Source organism: Eurytemora carolleeae, unplaced genomic scaffold (genome assembly GCF_000591075.1).
Source record: "Eurytemora carolleeae unplaced genomic scaffold, Eaff_2.0 scaffold499, whole genome shotgun sequence".
Classification (NCBI taxonomy): Eukaryota; Metazoa; Arthropoda; class Copepoda; order Calanoida; family Temoridae; genus Eurytemora; species Eurytemora carolleeae.
The window spans coordinates 331,167-354,380 of NW_019396389.1; the positions used below are offsets into that span (position 1 = coordinate 331,167).

Genomic DNA, 23,214 nt, shown 5'->3' on the forward strand with positions numbered 1-23,214 from the left:
CCTACTCAAGAATGTATTCTACCTACCCTACTCCAGAATAAATTTAACCTAACCTACTCGAGGATAAATCTAACTTAACCTATACTCTAGGATAACTCTAATCTATTCTTTTCATAGATAAATCATATCGCTGGCTAATAGCGAAACAAAGATGGAAAAAGAACTATAAACATGAGCATATCAAAATACAAATTGGAGTGAAGCTTTTATCTCACTCAATTTTTTTAACAAACTTAGAAGCATATTGTACATTTTGACTATGCCCATGTTTATTGGAACTCCCTGTAGCCTTTTAGAGAATATACACTGAAGTTTATTAAAATGTGAGACAAATTTCAAGTAGTTTCTTATTTATTGCACTTAATATGTATACATGATTTTAAAGCATTGAGTCTTTGCCACAAACTCAAATGTTCCAATCCTTATATATTTGCAAACCAATGTCGTAGACCTTAGATATTTCAAAATATGAATTCTTTTGGATCAGAAAATTTAATTTTTGAATATGAAAGGTATACCGTCAGGTTGCTAAGATATAGGGACCAGAAAATAAGATTTGTTACCTAAGACTTAATTTTTTTACTAAGTTAATTTACATAATATTCAGTTACATTGCAGACCGATGGTTTTATAAATAAAATAAATAAAGTAGATTCCAGCGACTTCTTCTCTCCTCCTCTCCTGAAAATATCATGTTAGTTTTAAAGTACAAATTGTTGAAATAAAATTTAAAGTTTTAAAAGGTTTTGTAATAAAATATTGATATATTTATATTTACCTTTAAACTTCCTTCTCAAATATAAGTTTTCATATGGAACCTGAAATATGAAACTATTAAGAAAATTTTGACTTAAACCATTTTCTTTGAAAACATATGTTTTTTTTTATCATGCAAAATGCGCAATGCACAAAAAGCAACAACAAAAATGCGTACAAAAAAGAAAATAAAAACTAGCCAATACAAAGCGAACAAATTTACATGCTATATTCAAAAAGCGGGGTTGCAAAAATAAATTAAAATGTCCAATCCAGGCTATTTCATTGATAGACAGATGGTATCCAAGTTAAACCAAAATATAAATATTGTTTCTTTGTGTCAAAACTTTATTCAAATATTAAACAATTATAAAAATAGACCTATTTTCATTATAGGGTCTGTAAGCATAATTTTAAGTAACCCTCCATGCAAAAATGGCTATGCCTGATTTACAACGGTACCCTTGAAAAAGTGTTTATTCCTGAGAATTTCTCGATTGCTTCTTATAATCAAAAAATGCGCGCAGGTCACTTTCACAGAGAAATCGCAAATGAAAATAAACAGTTTAAAGGAATAATTAAAAACCTGCATTAATTAATTAATACTTGATAAGACAAAGCTTTTTAAGATATTGTTGTAAATTGGACATTGTCATCTTTGCACGGAGGCTCACTCGAAATTACGCGTACAGTCCCTTTTATCTTAAAAAATATTTCAAAATAAAAATTCTCCCCAAATGACGATGGAGAAAAAATAAAATGTGTGAGAAAATTTGTGGTTCATCATACCTTGCTCCTGTCTCCTGGGTCCAGTAGAGAGACAGGGTCAAAGGAAAGGAATTACAGAATAATTTGCGAGGAAAATAAGTCAAAGGTTCGTGTGTCTCAGGGTAGGATAAGACACACTAGGACGAAACAAGATGGATCAATGAGTATTGACAATGATTAAACCCTTTAAAAAGGATTATAGGACCATGGTTCAAGATACTTAAAAATTTAGGAAAGGTAACCAGGATAAAAAAGAAGTTCAAATACAGAATGAAATGATAACATGAAGAAAAACCAGGATACCATTCAAATATCAAATTAAAACCAGATCGAATATGACCTCGAACTAGGATAACATGAAACAGGATGAATCATTGAACTAGGATAAAGTGAAACAGGACAGTTCTTGAGGAAATTAACTAGGATATAATGAAAAAGGACGGATCCGAACTAGGATATAATGAAATAGTACTGAATTAACAAGGATATAATGAAGAAGGACGGATCAGAACTAGGATATAATGAAATAGTACTGAATTAACAAGGATATAATGAAGAAGGATGGATCAGAACTAGGATATAATGAAATAGAACGGAATTAACAAGGATATAAGGAAACAGGATCGATCCAAACTAGGATAAAATGAAAAGGGACGGATCAAAACTGTAAAAAAGAATAAAACAGGACTAATAAAACTAGAATACAATGAAACAGAACTAATCAGAAGAAGGATACAATGAAAAAGGACGGATCAGATTGGGGATACAAGGAAACAGGACGGATCGAACCAGGATATGATGAAAGAGACGGATTAGATTCAGGCTACAATTAGGGTTGTTAATCGTTTTTGAAAACGAGCGTTAAACGATCGTTTTTTTCGTTTTCCTATCGTTTTTTGTTTCGTTTTTCGATCATTTTAAAAACAATCGTTTTAAAAACTTTTTAAAAAACGATAGTTTTTAAAACGATCGGAAAACGAAACAAAAAAACGATAGGAAAACGAAAAAAACGATCGTTTTTTCAAAAAAATGAAAACGTTAACATCCCTAGCTACAATGAAGCAGGAATGATCAGAATAATGTTAGATTACCATAACAGGACGGAGAGGAATGGAATGAAATTAATTTTTTACTCTCCAAAAGATTTTTAGAACAGGTTTGATTAAAATAAATAATAAAAAGAGAAGGAGAAAATGCAGATGAAATATACAACTCTAGATAGGATAAAAAGGATAGAAAAGGAAGAATAAAATAATACGCAATAGGCATTCTAAACTAGAATAGGAAGAATACAATAATACGCAATAGGCATTCTTAATCAATATTTGAAGCAAGAACAGGATGCATATACAAAACATATTTGGAGAATACATGATGTAACTCTTCATAAAGGATAGAGTAGGAAGGCAAGGTAGGTAAAGTAAAGGTATTAGGAATAAAAATAGGAAACCTAAAATTTGAAAAATTAAATATTATTATTTAATCGATTAAATAGTAGGGATCTTTATACTTTATTTAATAACATCGGGGTTTACAAGATCATTTTTCTAATTTATATAATTTTAAAGCTTTGCCAGTATTTAATTAAGATACTTTAGTTATAAAATATAATTTACAAAAGGACTAGTTGATCTTAAATCAAAAGGAACATTTTTGATAAATATTTTAATGCCATTTTTGTATCTTTTCTCTGAAAAACATATTCTTATTGCACATGTTTTTATATGACTAGATTGCACTGTAAAGATTGTCAATAGTTTAAAACATTTCGACTGAAAAATTACGTAGTTTAAAAACTAGCTTTAATTCCTTATTGTTGTGGTTTTTCATCTCCAGGTAGTTATTAGAATAGGGAATCAGGTTCTGTGAAGAGCCCGGGTACATTTCTGTTTCTATCTTTAAAGAATAAAAGTTTTAGCAAAAATGTTTTAATTTAAAAAGTTAGAATCTGCGAAATAGAAATGTAGAACCTGAAGTATTTGAATAAAGTCCTGGAACTAGAACTCTCAACACCCTGGTATAAAACAAACTCTTCTCACAAAGTTAACATGAATATAAAGAATTCTCNCCACCCTGTCAAACTCCTTTCATCGTCTTAAATACTGAATATTATCAATCTATAGAAAAGGTTCCGAAAGAGTCTACAATCTTTATCATTTTGTTTAAAAGTATTTCAAATCTTTTAGACTTTTTAAATTTAAGATTTGCTAGGGTTGGCTAGACCTGCAATTATCGGATATTTCTAAAATCAAAGATTAATTAAAAATGTTCGTCTTAAACCTGTTGGAATAAACCCCTTTCCTCCAGAATGTATGAGAAGAGAATACCTTATTTATCCCTGAACCTCTCCCTGCTCTGTCTGTATCCCGGAGACAATCTTCTCCACCAAGATAAACTCCGAGAACTCGGAGCTAAACTGAGATCAACGGAATCCAAACTTAATCTCTCCTGAGACAAAGCCTTAACCAACTCCATCCTCTCTCCCTCCATCTTCTTCTTCATCTCCATCATCCGTCCGACCTCGGCAATATCCTTGAGTGCTTGTTTTCTCCTGAGCTCCAGCTCCTGAACCCGTCTAGTTCTCACCTCCTCATCGTTCTCCTGGATTAGATGAACCCTGGACTCATTTATCTCCGGGTCTATAATGTTGATTTCAGGACCAGAGAGCAGATCATTCAAAACCTTAACTCAAGCATTGAACTTCATTAAGTTTTTTAGTCTTTCTGGGAAATAGTTTAAAAGTCCTTTTAGGGGAGCTGGTGAGGAGCATGCTAAAAGACCTATCAGGGGAGCTGGTGAGGAGATGCTAAAAGACCTATCAGGGGAGCTGGTGAGGAGCATGCTAAAAGACCTATCAGGGGAGCTTGTGAGGAGCAAGCTAAAAGACCTATTAGGGAGCTGGTGAGGAGATGCTAAAAGACCTATCAGGGGAGCTGGTGAGGAGCATGCTAAAAGACCTATCAGGGGAGCTGGTGAGGAGCATGCTAAAAGACCTATCAGGGGAGCTGGTGAGAAGCATGCTAAAAGGCGTCTTTTTATGAGGGGAGGGGGTTCCTTTTTTAAAAAAAAAAGATAGTTGGGAATCCTCATATTAATGTTTATGTTGAATCTTTTTGTGATTTTACAAAGGAACTGAGTTCTTGCCACAAACTAACTTTTCTAATCCCAATATCTTTACAACTCGATGAAATAGACCTTTGATATTTCAAACTTAGACTATTTGATCCAACAGAATTCATAGTTTGAAATATCAAAGGTCTACAACATCGGGTTGCACAGATATAAAAATTTAAAAACAAGAGTTTGTTGCAAGAACTCAGTTCCTTTTATGATTTTTTTGTCATTTAAGTCGGATGAAGGAGGAGGGGGGGGGGGGGGTGAGCCCATTTAATTTTAAGTAAATCTTTATGAAGGTGGATAAGGGATTTATGATTTTTCAATATCTCTCCTGTTTCTGTTTAGCAGCAATAGTCTCTAGAATATTAAGTCTGGATCCTGTATTTGCAGTCTCTATGTTCATATCATTAAGTGCCTCCTCGATATTATCAATAATCTCAGACTGCTTCCTGGAAACTGATTCTAGCTCAACCAATCTCTCCTCAGTAAATATATCGTCAGGTCGCTCTTTTTCCAGTCCAGCTTCTAAAATTAGGATTATTATTATTTTATTAGTTTACTGCGAATATTTCCTATTCAGAACCTGAATTAATGGAATTTATAGTTCAAAGTTTTGTGACGGAGAAATTATAATTGACCATAAATACTCAGGCACTTGTAATTCTCATTTCTTTCAAAATTATAAAACGGAGAATCAAGCAAAGCTAGTATTAACCCCCCTCCTTCATACATCCATTCCCCTCAAAGCATCCCCCCTTATTATAACCATTCTCCCCCCTCACCATCCTCTTCCTTCCATTTTTCTCCATTGAAATAGATTAGTTTCGTTCCATTTAGATTCATCTTGATATTTTAAAATTAAATCTTTTAAATTCCAACCATTTCCTATCAAGGAGAAAAAGATTGCAGAGCTGTGCCAGGGTTTTCACATTTGGAACTAAATTTCAAAAACTAAACACTAAAACTTCAAGATGTAACACCCTATCTACCAAAACTTCAAGATATAACGACCTATCAACTAAACGGTTAGAAGTTTAAGAACAGTGACTTTACGTTTAGGAACACCGTTAGAAGTTTAGAAACAGTGGCTAGATGTTTAGGAACATTGGCTAGAAGTTTAGAAACAGTGGCTAGAAGTTTAGGAACAATGACCAGAGGTTAAGGAATAACAGCTAGAAGTTTAGGAACGATAGCTAGAATTTTAGGAACAATGGCTAGAAGTTTAGAAACAGCGGCTAGAAGTTTAGAAACAGTGGCTAGAAGTTTAGAAACAATGGATAGATGTTTAGGAACAATGGCTAGAAGTTTAGGAACAGTGACTAGAAGTTTAAAAACAATGGCTGGAAGTTCTGAAACAATAACTAGAAGCTTAGAAACAGTTACTAAAAGCTTAGAAACAGTTACTAAAAGTTTAGAAACAGTTACTAAAAGTTTAGAAAGAGTAGCTAGAAGTTTAGAAACAGTGGCTAGAAGTTTAGGAACAATAGCTAGAAGTTTAGGAATAATAGCTAGAATTTTAGGAACAGTAGCTACAAGTTTAGAAAAAAAGGTTATAAGTATAAAAACAATGGCTAGAAGTTTAGGAACAATGCTAGAAGTTTAGGAACAATGACTAGAAGTATAGAAACAGTAGCTAGAAGTTTAGAAGCAGTAGGTAGAAGTTTAGGAACTATGGTAACAAGTTTAGGAACAAGAGCTAAAAGTTTAGTAATAAGGCTAGATGTTTAGAAACAATGGCTAAAAGTTTACGAACAATAGTTAGAAAATTAGGAACCATAACTTTATATTGAAGAACTGTACCTAATCGTTTAAGAACCTGCTCCTGAGCTTGAATAGCATCCTCTAGACCTTTTATTTTCTCATTCTGTTCCATCTCGCCAATAAGCTGCTGCAACATGGCTTCCTGCTTCTGTAGCATCAGTTGGTCAGATCTATTCTTCTGTTCAGATCGAACCTGCTCCGGGTTCCTGATTCTTTCTCCCTGAAAGATTCCTGATGGATCATCAAAGTTGATATTAATGTTATCTCCTCCGTTCCCACCTTTTGTCTGAGGAATTATCACTATTTGTGGATACTGAGCATTATTGACTATTTTTGTCTTTGTGACAATCCTATCCTGGTTTTCAACTGGTCTAGTATTTGGTTTGCGTCTTCGTTTTTTCGGAGCCTGATTGTTTATCATCCCACTTAGTGCTGATAAATGGAGTCTTGGAGCAGGATCTTGGATGGCTTCGTAATCATAATCAGGGTTTGGATTCTCCGGGACGAAAGAAAGTTTGGGTTTCTCCGAGTCCTGTGATTCATGGGATAAATCTAGGGTTTCAGTAAACTCTGGGACAAGATGGTTAGCTGGGAGCCTTTGTGGTGAGGGTGGGCCTGGAACAGGTTCCTGAGCTGATGGTGGCAAGATGCGGGATGGAAATGGGGGAACTGAGTTGAAGAGAAAGGATTCCTGATCTGCTAATCTTATTGGAGAAGAACTCTCCGGACTCGCACTGAATATATCCATGAAGGAGGTTCCAGGTGCTCCAGGAGGGCCTGCCGGGCCCCTCAACCCTTGCTCTCCTCTAACTCCAGGGTGACCTCGAGGACCCTGAGGTCCGGGGGGACCAGGAGGTCCAGGGGGTCCAGGTATTAATCGAATATTTTCCTCTAGATTCTCAATAACTCCAACATTATCCTGAAAAAAATAAACTGCATTTATCCTTCGTAAAGACAAACTTTTAAATTAAAAGACTTTTAACTCTCTTACCTGGTTAAAACGTTGCTTCTGTTTCAGAAGCTGAGCAGCTTTTCTGATATCCCAAGCTTGGTTCGGTACTTGGAACTCATCCCTACTCAGTTCATTAAGTAGGCGCTGGAGTTCTGTTTCCTGCAACCTCATTTTCACCTTATTCATCTCCTCTACCTTCTTATCGTCCTCAACCTTCTCATCGTCCTCAATCTTCTCATCGTCCTCAACCTTCACATCGTCCTCAACCTTCTCATCGTCCTCAACCTTCTCATCATCCATGTATTCTTCTTTTGTCCGGAATAAATCTACATAGTTTCTTAATCCGATTAGCTGCTCAACGTCTATATTAGGTTTGTAAGTTGAGGCCTGAATGTTCTCCGTCGTGGTTTTTTTGCCACCGGAGCTAAATTCATTCCCAGATACTAATTCATCTTTGCTCAGTTGTGCTAGGAGGTCTTGGATGTTTGAAGTTGTCAAACCCTTAGGGGTTACCTGTTCAACCTCCTCCTCCTCCTCCTTCTGTTCATTTAGTGGTTCCTGGTCTGTCCTTAGCTCGGGTTCTCCTGGCTCTGGAGTTCCTGCAAGGAACATATTTTTTGATGGCATTATTTTATCTCCGTTCTTCCATTTCCTGAGATTGTGAAAATTTCCCTCTTTAATAAAAAATTAACTTTTGAATCTCACAGCCCCCACCCCTTCCTTCTCAAATCTTTTTTCAATTGTCTATACCCTCCCCCATACAATCATCAAAATAAATGTATTAAAACTTTTCTTCCTTTTCATTAGAGCCTATCGATCCTTTTTTAATTTGAGTGAAACGAAAACATTCTCAGAATCCTACTTTTAATTTAAATAATATTTATTTTTCTAATTAACTAGTTCATGCAACTGTGTAACGTGCAGTTGGTTCTCGGTGAAACAGAAAGAATATTTTCTTTTGGAAGATTTTAACATTCCTAAACTTATCTCCGCTCTCCCGTATGTTCCACAAGTCCGGAGAAACGGTTTCGGAGGATAAACCGTTCTCCTCGAGTAATTTCTGCAGATCAGACAGTTTTATTTGTTGTTTGGGTTGTTGAGATTTATCTGCAGGTTGGGTTGATTGAGGTTTTATATTCCAAGTTTTCTCTGGTTTAGTGTCAACACTAAGTCCGTTGAGAGAAAACAAATTCTGCAAGCTTTCTAATTCTTCGGAATTAATTTTATCCTCTTTATTCAGTTTTTGCAAAGATTCTTTCAACTTTTGTGCACTTTCTCTTATATTCCACGGAGTTTTAGGAGTAGTTAATTTCAACTTATTACTCTCAAGTAGTTTCTGCAATTCGGATAAATTAATTTTAGAAGATTTCTTCTCCTCGTGTTGGGACGGAGACGAATGTTTCTGATGGGAAATCCCACTTAACGATGGAGATGTTTCCTCTCTAATATTCCCCTTGTTCTCCGGAACTTTTGGTTTTAGAGAATCACTCAGCTCTAGAAGCTTAGAAATTTCTGCTCCAGACACTTGTTTAGACTTGAACTTATCGGAGCTCTCGCGAATATTCCAAACAGAATCCGGCACATTTTGGGCAAGAACACCGCTCAGCTGGAAGAGTTCTTGCAAATCTGTTGTTCTGAGTGTGACTGCTCCGGCGCTATCCTTGATATTCCAAAGAGTTTCAGGAATCCTGGGATCCAAAGATCCACTTACTTCAAACAACCTCTGAAGGTCTGTGGCTTGAATTGAAACCATATCCGGGTCCGTCTTTGGAACAGGTCTGATCGTCCACGCGGTTTCGGGAGATTTTTCTTTTAGGCTTTGCTCAGACTGGAGCAACTTTTGAAGATCTGTGGTTCTAAGTGTAACCGTATCAGTTTGAGGTCGAATATTCCAGACACTTGCTGGAACCATCGGTCTTAAGTCTGGGTGAGATTCGAGTAATTTTTTAAGCTCGGTCGATTTTAGAGTTACAGTTTCAGTCGTCTTCTTCTGAGAAAAGTCTTCTGTTAGTAGAAGCCTCTGGAGATCTTTAGTATTAACCTTGATAGAATCAGGTTGAGGACGGATACTCCAGACATTCTCCGGTACCATAGGTTTTAGGTGAGGATGGGATTCAAGAAGTTTCTGCAATTCAGTAGTTTTTAAAGTCATGCTATCAACAGAGTCTTCCTGGAACCCCTTTTCAGACTGTAGGAGATGTTGAAGATCTGTAGTTCTCAGGGTTACCTCTTCAGCCTGGGCTCTAATATTCCAAATACTCTCTGGAACTATTGGTTTTAGTTCTGGGTGAGATTCAAGAAGCTTCTGAAGATCGGTTAATCCAATATTTTCTCTCTTCAAGTCAAGGTTTGGGGATTTATCCTCTGCAAAAATGAGTTTTTCAAAATCTTTTGTCTTCACTGTTATAATTTCAGGTTGGGGTCGAATACGCCAAACCTTCTCAGGAACCATTGGTCTCAGGTTGGGGTGGGACTCCAATAGCTTTTGTAATTCCGTAGATTTTAGGGTTACAGTTTCAGGTACACTAGATCCAGGACGGATAGTCCACGCATTTTCTGGAGACTTGTCCCTTAAACTGTCTGATTGAAGTAGCTTTTGAAGATCTGTGGTTCTAAGAGTAACAGTTTCTGGTTTGGGTCGGATATTCCAGATACTTTCTGGAACCATTGGTTTCAAATCAGGATGAGTTTCAAGAAGTTTTTGTAATTCTGTGGATTTAAGAGTTACAATCTCAGCTACGTTCTTTCTAAAATTCCAGGGTTGGGACGGAGTTTCAGGAGTTAAACCATGTTGCTCAAGGAGGGTTTGAAGATAGGTTTTCTCCGGTCCAGGTTTCTCCATTTGAGATTCATCTCTCATACGCTCTCCAGGTCCGTTCCTGTACGAAGAGAACTTGACTCATACATGAATAAAGAAAATTTCGGGAAATATCATTTCTGTGAATTTGATACGTGAACTTTAGACAGGTTTTCCTAGGCTTGGTTTTACATATTTATAATAAATTACATTTCATTGCTCCCACATGTTGGTACATGTTGGTACATGTTGGTACATGTTGGCAAGATACCAAATAGATAACTTTAAAAAATAAACTTTATTTTTTCCAAGTAAAACATGGCTAATTATAGAAAAAAATTAAATCGTAATTATTTTGTATAATTAGGGGTTTTGATTGTTCTTCAATCAACTTAATCTAGGAGGAATTATCAAGTTCTTTGCCTGGTTTGCTCCGGTAGGTTCTGTAACCTGGTTCCATCTCTAATATTCCAGGGTGTATCCGGGGCTAACTCATCTCTTAATCCCTCTGAGATCGATAAATTTGATAAAGTTTTCAAATATTTTGTTTCATTTGGTCTTAAGAAAAATTGGAAAGGAATTGAGTCTTTCCCATAAACTCTGATTTACTATTCACTATATCTTTGGAATCAAATGTTGCAGACCTTAGATATTTCAAATTATGAATTCTGTTACATCAAATAATCTGAGTTTGAAATATCAAAGGTTTACAACATCGGGTTCTAAAGATATTGGGGTTTAAATATTGGATTTTGTTCCAAAGACTAAATTCCTTTTAACCTAGGACTAGTTTGAAACGTTATCAAAACTTATACAGATAGGACATCAGATACGCAGTTGTATAATATATATAGGACATCAAGAATCAAAGAATACACAGATAGGATTTCACGTATGGTAGTTGTATTATAGATAAGACATCAGGAAGCAAAGAATATACAGATAGGACACCAGATATTGCAGTTGTATATTAGATAGAACATCAGGAAGCAAAGAATATACAGATAGGACACCAGATATTGCAGTTGTATATTAGATAGAACATAAGGAAGCAAAGAATATACAGATAGGACACTAGATATTGCAGTTGTATATTAGATGGAACATCAGGAAGCAAAGAATATACAGATAGGAAACTATATATTGCAGTTGTATATTAGTTGGAACATTAGGAATTAAATGATAAAAAGATAGGACACCATATATCGTAGTTGAGATTATATTTGTATGATATATATAATTTTATAAACTTGCAGATTTTTAGATTTTTTCCTTCTTCATCATTTGATTTTTTTTACGGCCCGATTCCCTACAGTATAAGTACGTCCAGAAGTTGTATTGTACAACATTTACTGAACTACAACTACATATCTTGTCTTATCTGTGTAATCTGTGCAGGAAAAAAGTGGCCAATTAATAGTAATGGTTTCTGCAAATTTAAACAAAAACTATTATTAAAGTTTAATTGTATATGATGAAAACATTAATTATTTATCGGATACCTAGCAGTCTCTGTAGATCAGTAGATTTAGGAGTAGGATTTATCAAGCGGGTTGGGTTTGTACCCGGAGAAACTGTCACAGATTGAAACGATTCCCGGATATTCCAACCCCCTCCATCCGGGGCCCTGAACAGTACATAGTACACCAGCAATTAAATCTGTTCATAGTACACCCAAATTTCTGTTTCAAGTACAAGGAATTGTGTTCAACATTGTAAAATAAGAATATTTAGGAATATTTAGAATTTTTGAGACTCTGCATCACAATTCTAACCGATTTCAAACTACAATTTACATATCTTAGAATTAGAGATGGGGAAAACTTTATGGTTCGTTCCTACACATTTCAGGTTTTCTCGCTTCAGATGTTTCTGACAAGCTAGCTTTTATTACGTTGAACATATTTACTAAAAAGATGATAAACAAAATTTAACCGATCCGTTTAATCTTTTTGATTTGCCTTCTTCTTTTTTGAACAATGTCGTGACATAATTGTCTAGTCCGATATATCATTGCAACCCAATGTAGATAATTTCAACTATTTACGAACTCAGTAAGATCAAATAACCTAGTTTGAAATATTTAAGGTCTACGCCATCAGGTCACAAAGATGTGGGGATTAGAAAATTCGAATTTGTGGCAATACCTCAAAAATATCTCCGATTCTTGTGTAATAAAAGACAAACCTTGAATGTTTAAAACGTCCATTTCTACATGGAATTCATGGGTTTAGGCTAAACTTGTGGTTTAGTGAAATATTTGCAAAGATTTTGTATTGAAACCCTGGACTTAAGGATATAAGTTAAATCTCGCCTGAACTCTTTATCTGAGAAATGTTGAATAAGATGACGTAAATCTTCTCCGGTTGGTTGGAGACGGTTCTCCTGATAGGAACAGAATTAATTAGGTTTGGGTTTAATATATCTCAGATTTTAGGTCAGGATATATCACGTTTTAGGTTCAGGATATATCAGTTTTAGGTTCAGGATATATTATCTTTAAGGTTCAAGACATATCAGGCTTAAGTTTAGGATATATCAGGTGTAGGTTCAGGATATATTATCTTTAAGGTTCAAGACATATCACGCTTAAGTTCAGGATATATCAGGTGTAGGTTCAGGATATATTATCTTTGAGGTTCAAGACATATCACGCTTAAGTTCAGGATATATCAGGTGTAGGTTCAGGATATATTATCTTTAAGGTTCTAGATATCTCAGGGTTTAGGTTCAGGATATATCATGTGTAGGTTCAGGATATATTATCTTTAAGGTTCAAGACATATCAAGTTTAAGTTCAGGATATATCAGGTGTAGGTTCAGGATATATTATCTTTAAGGTTCTAGATATCTCAGGGTTTAGGTTCAGGATATATCAGGTGTAGGTTCAGGATATATTTAGATATCTCAGGGTTTAGGTTCAGGATATATCAGGTGTAGGTTCAGGATATACCATCTTTAAGGTTCAAGACATATCAGTCTTAATATCAGAATATATCAGGTTAAATTCAAAATCAGGTTCAGGTTCAGGATATATCATACAAACAAAAGGTTTAGTTTCGGAATATATCAGGTTTAGGTTCATACATCATGTATAATGTTCAGCTTTATCAGCTTAAAGGTTCAGGATATATCATTCTTAGGTTCAAGACATATCAGGTTTAAGTTTAGGATATATTAGGTTAAAGTTTAGGATATATCAGGTTTACATTCAGGATATATCAGGTTCAGGTTCAGGATATATTATCTTTGAGGTCAAGACATATCAAGTTTGGTTTCGGAATATATCAAGTTGAGGTTCAAGATTAATCAGGTAAAATGTTCAAGGTATGTCAGCTTTAATGGTTCAGGTTATTTATTAGGTTTGGGTTCAGGATGTTTCGGGGATTGGTAAAGTAAATATAATTATATGTTCAAGATATATTGGTTTTAGATTCAGGATTTTTACGGATTCGGTTAAAGATACATCAGATTTAGGTTCAGGTTAAAGAAATTTCAGTTTTAAGTTAGACATATTAGATTAGGGATAAATGAGGTTAAGGTTCGTAATGTGGATTTCTTCCCTCAAAAAGTAACTTTCAATAGGAATCAGTTTCCCAGCAATTTTTATTAAAACCCTTTTTAAAATAAAAACAAATTAATGCATTTTTATGCAGTTAAAGTTTCTTAATTAAATCAACAAATTCCTTCTCAACAACATCAGGGTTTCTGGGTTTTATTAAGAATTAATATTTTAATCTGATGTTTTCTTATTTTTTTTAGTTGCGGTGAAACTGAAAAGCTGTTTTTTGTTCCACCAGGAAATATTTCAAGATTGCAATGTAATGGTTCGGACTGCGGAGTGCACAGTGCTGATCATAATTAAATAATTACAGAATCCAACCCGGTAAAAGAATAAAGCTATTGATGCCGGAAGGGAGGAAGGGGGGGGGGGTAATTTATTATTGTTTATACCTTGAGAAGTGTGGACTCATTGAAGCCTGCAGGATTCCTAAACTCTGAAACCTGGTTCTGATTAGAACCCGGAGCTGGGGAGAGGAGAGGGACGGGGGTTCTAGGTTGGGTTCATAATATAAATACTTTGCTTAAGCTTCTGTAATTTAAAGATTTAGTTATGTCCTTCCTTCCTCCTCCAGCAACCCCTGGAGGACTAAACTATAGGAAAACTATTGCAAAATTATTTGTAATTCTTTACTAAACAATATTCCTCATCTTTCCATTTATATTTCCCTGTCAGGGTTAGAGGACGGTATTATCCACTCTCCAGCAGGAACTTCTTTCCCGTCCAGAACCTGAGATTGTATCTTCCAGGTCCCGGAGTCAGGAACCTTAAACTCGTCCTGGTTTATCCCTGCCAGAAGCTTCTGGAGCTGGTTCTCCTTTAACTTGATTTGATGAAGAAGTCTCTGTTTCTCCAACTGACTCCCTTTTTCCTTAATCTGACGGAGCAATTCCTCCTTTGTTGCTGCTAAAACATGATTAGACATGGGTTTACTATCCGCTGAGTTAGTAGTGTTAGTTTTTGAATTAGATTTTGAAATAAAGAAAGAGATGTCATCATTGCTAGTTTTAAATCCTGAACCTGGAAGAAGAAGGTTGGGTGTGTTAGTTATTAGTTTAGTGGAAATCATATTATTTGTTAATTTCTCAAAGTTTCCTGAACTTTTCATCGGAGCTGGAGTTGTACTTAATCTGGGATCAAAATAGACTGTCGTTGGTTGAGTGGAGGCGGAGAACCAATCCTGGGTAGGTTTGGTAGTACCCTCAGTGGGAAACCTCCAGGACGGAGTAGTTGGGACGGATCCAGGAAGACTAAGTAAAAGAGGAAAGGTATGGATAGAAGGAGAAGGATGGGATGCACTATTTACAGAGAGTGAAAGGTGATTTCCGTCAGACGGGAGAAAATTATTTTTGGGAAGGTTTGCTAAAGATGCAAGTGAAGAGGGTGCATTAACTACAAACCCCGTTATATTACCATTACTGAACAAGCACGGTTTCCAGTTCCTATCCGCAGTGTTTAAGTGTATACATAAATCAAGATCTGAGGAATTAAATGAACCGAGAAGTTGTGACTCCTCAGCATTTATAAAGTCAATGTTATTTTCTGCTAAGTGCTCAGTATATTTATGGACCTGGATAAACTGACCTGATTCAGAACGTTTAACCCTTGCACCCCGGAAAAGAGTTAAGGACTTTACATCAGGATGGGCGGAGAGAGGAGAAGGAAAGAGGTCAGGAGGAGGAAGAGGATGGTTTCCAGGAACAAGGATGTGAGCTGCTCCGGGATGATGAGGAACAGGAGGGGGATGATCAATGGATTTCGAATGATGGGGTTGGTAATCATCATACGGGAGGTAGTGGAGAACATAACCAGGATCAGGGAGAGATTTGTAATCCTTGTTTACATACTCCGGCATCTTAGGTTTGTAAGTGGTGGGATGATAATCTGGTTTAGGAGTAACATAAACTGATGGTAGGGGGTGTGATCCGATCCCAAATATCTCCTCTAATGATCCACCATTATGGGGCGGAGCGTATCCGTGTCCAGATTCATGATAGACAGGTTCGGGTGCATGATATTCAGGTTTAGGTGCATGATATTCAGGCTTGGGTACATGGTACTCCGGTTTGGGGGCATGATATTCAGGCTTAGGAGCATGATATTCAGGTTTTGGCGCATGATATTCCGGTTTTGGTGAATGATATTCAGGTTTTGGCGCATGATATTCAGGTTTAGGAGCATGGTATTCAGGCTTGGGTACATGGTACTCGGGTTTGGGAGCATGATATTCAGGTTTAGGTTCAACATATTTTAGCTCTGGAGGATGCATAACTGTGATGATATGATGTTCAGGCTCATGGTAGGAAGGTTTCACTGCAGGATGATATTTGGTTGGAACCCCAAATATCTCCTCTAATGATGCTCCATGTTCAGGTTTAGGATATCCGGAGACAGGGTGATCATAAACTTTTGGTGGATGATAAACAGGAGCAGGTTCGGCATAGGTATCAACTACATGGTGGTCAGGATGATGAATAGAATGCGCCATATGTGGATACTTCTCCATATAGTAGTTTGGCATAGGTATACCAAATACATGCTCTAGACTGAAGGGATGACCCGCCATTTTTGCTGTAGGAGGTATATAATCTCCGGTAGGATGTTTAAAGTCCGGCGCATACTCAGGTACGTGGTATCCCGGAGTAGGAGGGGCGTAGGCAGGTTCAGGGGCGTGGTATTCCGGAGTAGGAGGGGCGTAGGCAGGTTCAGGGGCGTGGTATTCTGGAGTAGGAGGGGCGTATGCAGGTTCAGGGGCGTGATATGCCGGAGTAGGAGGGGCGTATGCAGGTTCAGGGGCATGATAAACTGGTGTGGGAGGGGCATAGGCGGGTTCAGGTGGGTGGTATGCAGGAGTAGGAGGAGCGTGATAAACTGGAGTTGGAGGATGGTAGGCAGGTTCAGGATTATGGTAGGCTGGATGTACAGGATGGTACGGAGCAGGAGTAGGGTGGTATGGAACAGGAGTGGGATGATACGGAGCAGGAGTGTATCCTGGTCCAACTCCAAAGATCTCCTCTAGGGTTCCTCCGTGAGCAGGTTTAGGGTACCCGGAGATAGAATGATGAGGAGTTGGAGTATAGTGTCCTACATCTCCTTTAGACTCTATCAGGATTGGAAGACCATGCGAAACCGTCTTTGGGGAGTGATGGATATCATGAGGATCGTGATGAGCTTCTTGTGGTGGATGGTGTGCTTCATGAGGTGCGTGATGCGCTGCATGTGGAGCATGATGTGCCTCATGAGGAACATGATATTCTTCTCCATGAACCTGATGATGTTCTTTATGAACTGCATGATGAGTTCCATGATCCAGTATTCCGTGACTTATGTGATGAGTTGGGGTAGAGATAGTAACATGATGACCACCCAGAGGTGCTGGAGTTGGAACCCGAACCAAGGCTACAGGGGTGATATGTCCATCATGGTCAATTACCAGGTGTTCTTCATGAGCAGGATGATGAGGATGATGCTCACCATGACCAGGGAGAAGGTTGGGGTCTGCTTCTCTTTTCGTTCTCTCTTCAAGTTTTCCGTCCCACTTAACGCTCTTCTCAAAGTTAGAGAAGAATGATCCTACCGGAGGGAATCCAAGGTTGGACGGAGTTGGATATGGTATCTCCGGATAGGAAGGACTATGCGGAAGATTTCTTAAACCCCCTTCGGGTTTTTTCTTTCCACCTTTTATTTTAGCGTCGGGTTTTTCCACTGTGGTTTCGTTACTAGTGAGTTTCTCTGCTTGAGGAAAGACTGCTTCCTCTGGTTTAGGTGTAGTTCTTGGTTTATCTCCATCCTTGTAAACTCCAGTAGCCTGTAGGAGCTGGGAGAAATGTGATGGTCCCGCTGCTAGACTGGAGGAACCAGGATACGGTCTATACAATCCAAAACTTCAATATTAAAGGATTTTAAGGGAAAAAAAAACAAAAAATGTTAACAATAACTTCTTTAATACATTTATTTAAAAGTTTTAGGATACATTTAGGATTGTTTTAGTTTTGGAAGAATAAAATGTTTGTTTTGGTCTTTACCCTAGAGCTAGGAACAAGATTGAGAGGTAGTGAAAGCAAACCTGAAAAATTTTTAAAAATTAATATTTTTTTAATTAAAAGTTGTGCTACAGTAAAACGTGGTTTTAATCAATAATTTTTTTATTTTAACAGAAATGAATTGAAACTTTGCCACAAACTCTTATTTTCTAATCCCTATATCTTTGCAACCCAATGTGGTAGACTTTTGATATTACAAACTATGAACTCTGCAAAATCAAATAATCAAGTTTTAAATATCACAGGTTTACACTATTAGATTGCAAAGATATAGGAACTAGAAAGTTTAAGTTAGTGGCAAAAATTTAATTCATTTGTAAATTAAAATTCTAATATAATAAAACAAGCAATTCATACATATGTTCCCTATAGCTGGCCAAGCGCCTGGACCAAATGGGCTGCATTTTTTTGTGGACACTCATGGGAAGCGGGGGTAAAAAGAAAAAAAATTCCATTTTTTTTGTTTAAAATTTTTTTTCAAATATTTTTTTACGGGCAACGTAATATTTTTTTTCAAATCTTTTTTTAACGTGCTTTCTGCTAGTAATTAATAAAATATTTCAGAACAAATATTGCTAATTAGAAACAAAATTAAACTTAATTAGCTTAACAGCCATATGAAAATGTCCTCTGATAACTTATAATTAATTTTTCTCCTGATAATAAATTATCTAAATTTCTAAAAATATCTCTTCAAATAGTTTATCTTGAAGAGACTAACCGATATAAATCTAACCCTCTTCCTCTCTTCTTTAAACTATTTTATCCTAAGGAGTAGGGATTGAACCATAATATCTCATCCTAGTCTGTCGGAGAACTAATCGATTTCCAAACAGCATTAATTCAAGTACTGATAAAACCCAAATCTATCTTAAAAGCAAAAATATTCTTATTTCAATCTTCTTCAGGATGAACTCAACTGATTTTGAATCGATGCTGTTAGGGTAAACTGATTCTCGATCACGAGAAGCTTATCTTATTCTTTATTATATGTTTCACTATAATAATTTGTAGATTTAAATATTTTGAGTTAAAAAAATAAACCGCAAATACCAGCTAATTAATGTCGTAAGTCCTAAAACCTAAGACAGTTCCTGTTGTGAATCGATGACTGCAAATGTTTACATGAAGAGTCACTTGAAATTAGATTACCATTAAACTGTACACACTATATAACACCACTGGTTTTTAATCTTAATAATTAGATCAAAATTAAGAGTTTTTCCAACCATATTTGCCTTTGCAAAATAATTATGAAACTTAGTATTTAAAAGATTTCTTGTTGATATTATTTTCAAGAAATTTTATCAAAGGGCTCCTGAAAATTATAAAATTGAATTAATTTTAAATCATATTTAGGGTCTCGTTAAGCTGATTAAGGCTTACTTTTAAAAACAAATTTAACTTTACCATAATCCTCTTCTCTAAATATTCACGATAAAAAAGAAAAAGAAAAACTGCAAAATTGGAAAATATTTTTTTTGCTAAACTTTGAGTTTTTAATACACGAGATTAAAAAATTGTTGGAAAAATTAAAAATAATTATCATCTGTTATCATTAGAAACTATAATAGATTTCTTTTTATTAAAAAATTTCAATATTTTCACATTTATTTATATTTTTTAAGTTTTGAAATAATTCACCGTAAAAATATTATGATTCCACTCAAACATTTCATTAAATGTCAAATCTTTACCCATGATATTTGGAAACTAAATTGAAAAATGTTGAGTTTTTTGTAATATTCTTTTTCCTGAGTCCCCCTGCACACGTCGGATCCTGTTTAGATCTTCTGCTTGAGAAAGAAAGTAATTCGATTATGATAATATCTTTTCTCCGAACCCTAGCCAGGAGTAAGGATCAGGATATAATATCTTGTATCTGAACCCTAGTCAGGAGTAAGGATCAAGATATAATATCTTGTATCTGAACCATGGTCAGGAGTAAGGATCAGGATATAATATCTTGTATCTGAACCCTAGTCAGGAGTAATGAGCAAAATATAATATCTTGTATCTGAACCCTAGTCAGGAGTAATGAGCAAAATATAATATCTTGTATCTGAACCCTAGTCAGGAGTAATGAGCAGAATATAATATCTTGTATCCGAACCCTAGCCAGGAGTAAGGATCAGGATATAATATCTTGTATCCAGGAGTAAGGATCAGGATATAATATCTTGTATCCGAACCCTAGCCAGGAGTAAGGATCAGGATATAATATCTTGTATCTGAACCCTAGTCAGGAGTAAGGATCAGGATATAATATCTTGTATCTGAACCCTAGTCAGGAGTAAGGATCAGGATATAATATCTTGTATCTAAACCCTAGTCAGGAGTAAGGATCAGAATATTATATCTTGGATCTGAATCCAAGTCTGGAGTAAGGATCAAGATATATATATCTCTTTCCTTTAAGTGCTTTAACACCTCGCCCGAAAATGTTTATTTCTTATTTATATTCATTTTATAAATCTAAATATTCGCGTGTGATTGTATTGACCTTTAATCAAGAATGTTTTATGGTTAAATAAACATATTTTTATATAAAAATTGCTTGTCTTTTCGCACGATGTTATAAACTTACATAGAAGTCGAATTTCAGAAAAATAACTTAAGAATTTCGTGTTTTTGTTTTTGTGCAATGTCTTATCTAATTCTGAAGTACTGCTCTCTAAAACTTTTCTTTTGTAATTTCTAGTATAAATATAAAATTGTAATTTAATTAAAAAATATATTTTTTAAATCACTTTAATGGTAGAAGCACTTTATACTGTTCTAATTGGTTGAATTTTAGGTTTAAAGTGTTATATTACAATACTTCAAAATGTACACGGTCCAAGATGAAAAAAAAATATTCAAATTTTCTTACACTCGATTTCTAAAAAATACATTTAATTTTATTACAATATATTTACCCTTTTTCCTTTTTGAAAAATACCATGGAAGCTCCTTTAAAATTAATTATCTGTCTTCAAATCCTTGGTATACTACCTGCCCCCCTCCTCCCCTTAGTATTGTATATAACCCAACCATATACATCATTTATAACAAATTTTCTTTTAAATTTTCCGATGGTTTGGACACGCTGTGAAAAGTAAAATTGTATTCATAAAATCCGGGAAACATATCCAGGGAAAATCATCCTTGCTAGAAAGACAACATTTGAAACTTTGCGCGCGAAAACAGCCAGTATGTCAGAAATCAAATATATTTGGAGTAAAATATTCCCACAAAGATGCATTCGACATAGTTTTGACACAGAGAGTTCTACGTAAACCGACCTAGACATTCCAGAAAGAAACCAAGATGTTTCATTGAGATGCAAAAATGCAACTCCAAACCATTCCTAGTAACATTCTTATTTGTCTCCATAAAATTGATTAAACTAGTAGGTATGAAAACCTTTTCTCCCAGTACGGAGGAGGGCCGATACTTACTTTAATAGTTTGAAAAGAAGCTTCTTGGAGAAAATATATAAACACGTTTTTACACAGATTTCCTGTCCTGAAAGTTTATTTGGGTTGAAAGATCTGAGTAGTGTAAGAAAGATAAGAGGTATGTCTGGAGCCACGACTCTGCAATTCTTATTTCTTCTCTCCACCCGGAGTATCTAGAATCTAGAAGTATCTTCTCTACTTTCTACCCGGATTATCTAGAAACTAGAACTATCTTCTCTACTTTCTACCCGGAGTATCTAGAAACTAGAAGTATCTTCTCTACTTTCTACCCGGATTATCTAGAATCTAGAACTATCTTCTCTACTTTCTACCCGAAGTATCTAGAATCTAGAGCTCTCTTCGTTACTCCCCACCCGGAGTATCTAGATACTAGAACTATCATCTCTACTCTTCACCCGGAGTATCTAGAATCTAGAACTCTCTTCTCTCCACCCGGAGTATCTAGAAACTAGAACTCTCTTCTTTACTCTTCACCCGGAGTATCTAGAATCTAGAGCTCTCCTCTTTTCTCTCTACCCGGAGTATCAAGAATCGTGAACTCTCTTCTCTACACTCTACCCACATATTCTAGAATCTAGAACTCTCTTCTCTCCACCCAGAGAATCTAGAATCTAGAATTATCTTCCCTGATCTCTACCCAGAGTATCTAGAGTCTAGAACTTTCTTCTCTACTCTCCAGAGAATTAATATCTAGAGCTCTTTTCTCTACACTCTACACAGAGAACCTAGAATCTAGAACTATCTTCTCTACCCTTTACCCAGAGAATCTAGAACCTAGAATGTTTTTGATTCTCCACTCGAGGATCTAGATCTCACTTTTTCCGACCTTCCAGAGAGGAACATGTCCAGAACTTCTCGGTTCAACAATTGTAAAACTTCTCTGTTTTACTTTAGATCTTGAGAAATGAAAAGTCTAATTTTTATATTTGCCCCTGAAGATTGAGTTTAGAACTTCTCTGTTATGCATGAAACCGGAAAAAGAAATGAATCGAGAAATATAAAATGTATTGTCTTTTGTAAATTGCACACAGAGAATAATGTGTTTAGAACTTTCAAGTTCTAGTGAGCTACCGGAGAACGAAATGTTTAAAGCTTTTCCTTTGCAAGTGGAGAAGGAACTTTTCAGTTCTACTATGGAACCAGAGAAGGATTAACACACTTTTCTCATATGAAGCCAGAGGAGAAATTATCTAGAGCTTCTCAGTTCTAGTGTGCAACCAGAAAAGTAAGAATCTAGGAAAACCACGGGTTCTGTGACAGGATTATAACCTGTACTTAATTTCAACAGGTTCCAGTTACAAATCATGAAAACATTTTACAAAAATCTTAAAATCATTTTTCCATGCACACTAAACATGGTTTCGGGTTTAAAAAGAATGGCCCCGTCAATTACTACAACAGGCACAGGATAATATTCTTTATTTTGTATTCACCCTGTGCAGGTTTTTATTGCCACTGTTTTTGATGTTTTTGTTTCTTGCGGAGAAACTGTATTCAATCAATTATAATCAAATCAAGTCAGAAACTGAGCCAAAGATTGAACCTATAGAATCAGAACCAACCCAACTATATAGAGAGCAATTCAAGATTAATTAGTATTTCAGGGAGTAAAAACTCTAAAGGGATTGTGTACAAATTTTATGTGAAAAGTTGTATTTAGTCCCTTCAGACCCCATAGCTTCCTCCTTAAAGGGACTGCAGTAAATGTAATTTCGAGTGACTCTCCATTCAAAGATGTCATTGTCCGATTCAAACAGTATCCTTAAAGGGACTGTAAAGGAAAAATGAAAAGGGGTATAGGCTGAAAGCTAATCACTCTCGCGGCCCATGAAAGTTATATCTGATGTTCCTGTCTCGAGAAATTGATTTAAAACTGTGTCAAAGGAATTGAGTCTTTGCAACAAATCCCAATTTTCTAATAAATATATATCTACAACCAAATTATGTAAACCTTTGACATTTCAAACTTTGATTGTTTGATATAACAGAAGTCATAG

General features: G+C 35.8%; 1 protein-coding gene and 1 long non-coding RNA gene across 3 annotated transcripts in view; both read right to left on the reverse strand.

The window, feature by feature from the left end:
- Window positions 1–464: 464 nt before the first annotated feature.
- LOC111702275 (uncharacterized) lies at window positions 465–2,405 on the reverse strand. Its single transcript, XR_002765383.1, has 3 exons — window positions 1,546–2,405; window positions 779–818; window positions 465–681 (listed from the first exon to the last, which is right to left on the reverse strand). It is a non-coding gene; the product is annotated as an uncharacterized LOC111702275 (long non-coding RNA).
- A 614-nt stretch (window positions 2,406–3,019) lies between these two features.
- Window positions 3,020–23,214, reverse strand: part of LOC111702274 (uncharacterized) — a 31,565-nt gene continuing 11,370 nt past the window's right edge. The window contains exons 2-15 of one of the 2 annotated variants that reach the window (XM_023473909.1): window positions 17,739–17,779; window positions 15,298–17,582; window positions 14,382–14,619; window positions 14,106–14,205; window positions 12,466–12,536; window positions 11,654–11,778; window positions 10,575–10,659; window positions 8,332–10,233; window positions 7,394–8,006; window positions 6,442–7,321; window positions 4,973–5,166; window positions 3,852–4,206; window positions 3,495–3,538; window positions 3,020–3,387 (exon numbers count right to left, since the gene is read on the reverse strand). In XM_023473909.1, the coding sequence (XP_023329677.1) occupies window positions 3,853–4,206; window positions 4,973–5,166; window positions 6,442–7,321; window positions 7,394–8,006; window positions 8,332–10,233; window positions 10,575–10,659; window positions 11,654–11,778; window positions 12,466–12,536; window positions 14,106–14,205; window positions 14,382–14,619; window positions 15,298–17,582; window positions 17,739–17,779 (6,888 nt within the window). In that variant the 3' untranslated portion in view covers window positions 3,020–3,387; window positions 3,495–3,538; window position 3,852. Of the gene's footprint in view, window positions 3,421–3,494; window positions 3,539–3,851; window positions 4,207–4,972; window positions 5,167–6,441; window positions 7,322–7,393; window positions 8,007–8,331; window positions 10,234–10,574; window positions 10,660–11,653; window positions 11,779–12,465; window positions 12,537–14,105; window positions 14,206–14,381; window positions 14,620–15,297; window positions 17,583–17,738; window positions 17,780–23,214 lie in introns of both variants that reach the window. The other variant, XM_023473910.1, reaches the window with a different exon arrangement.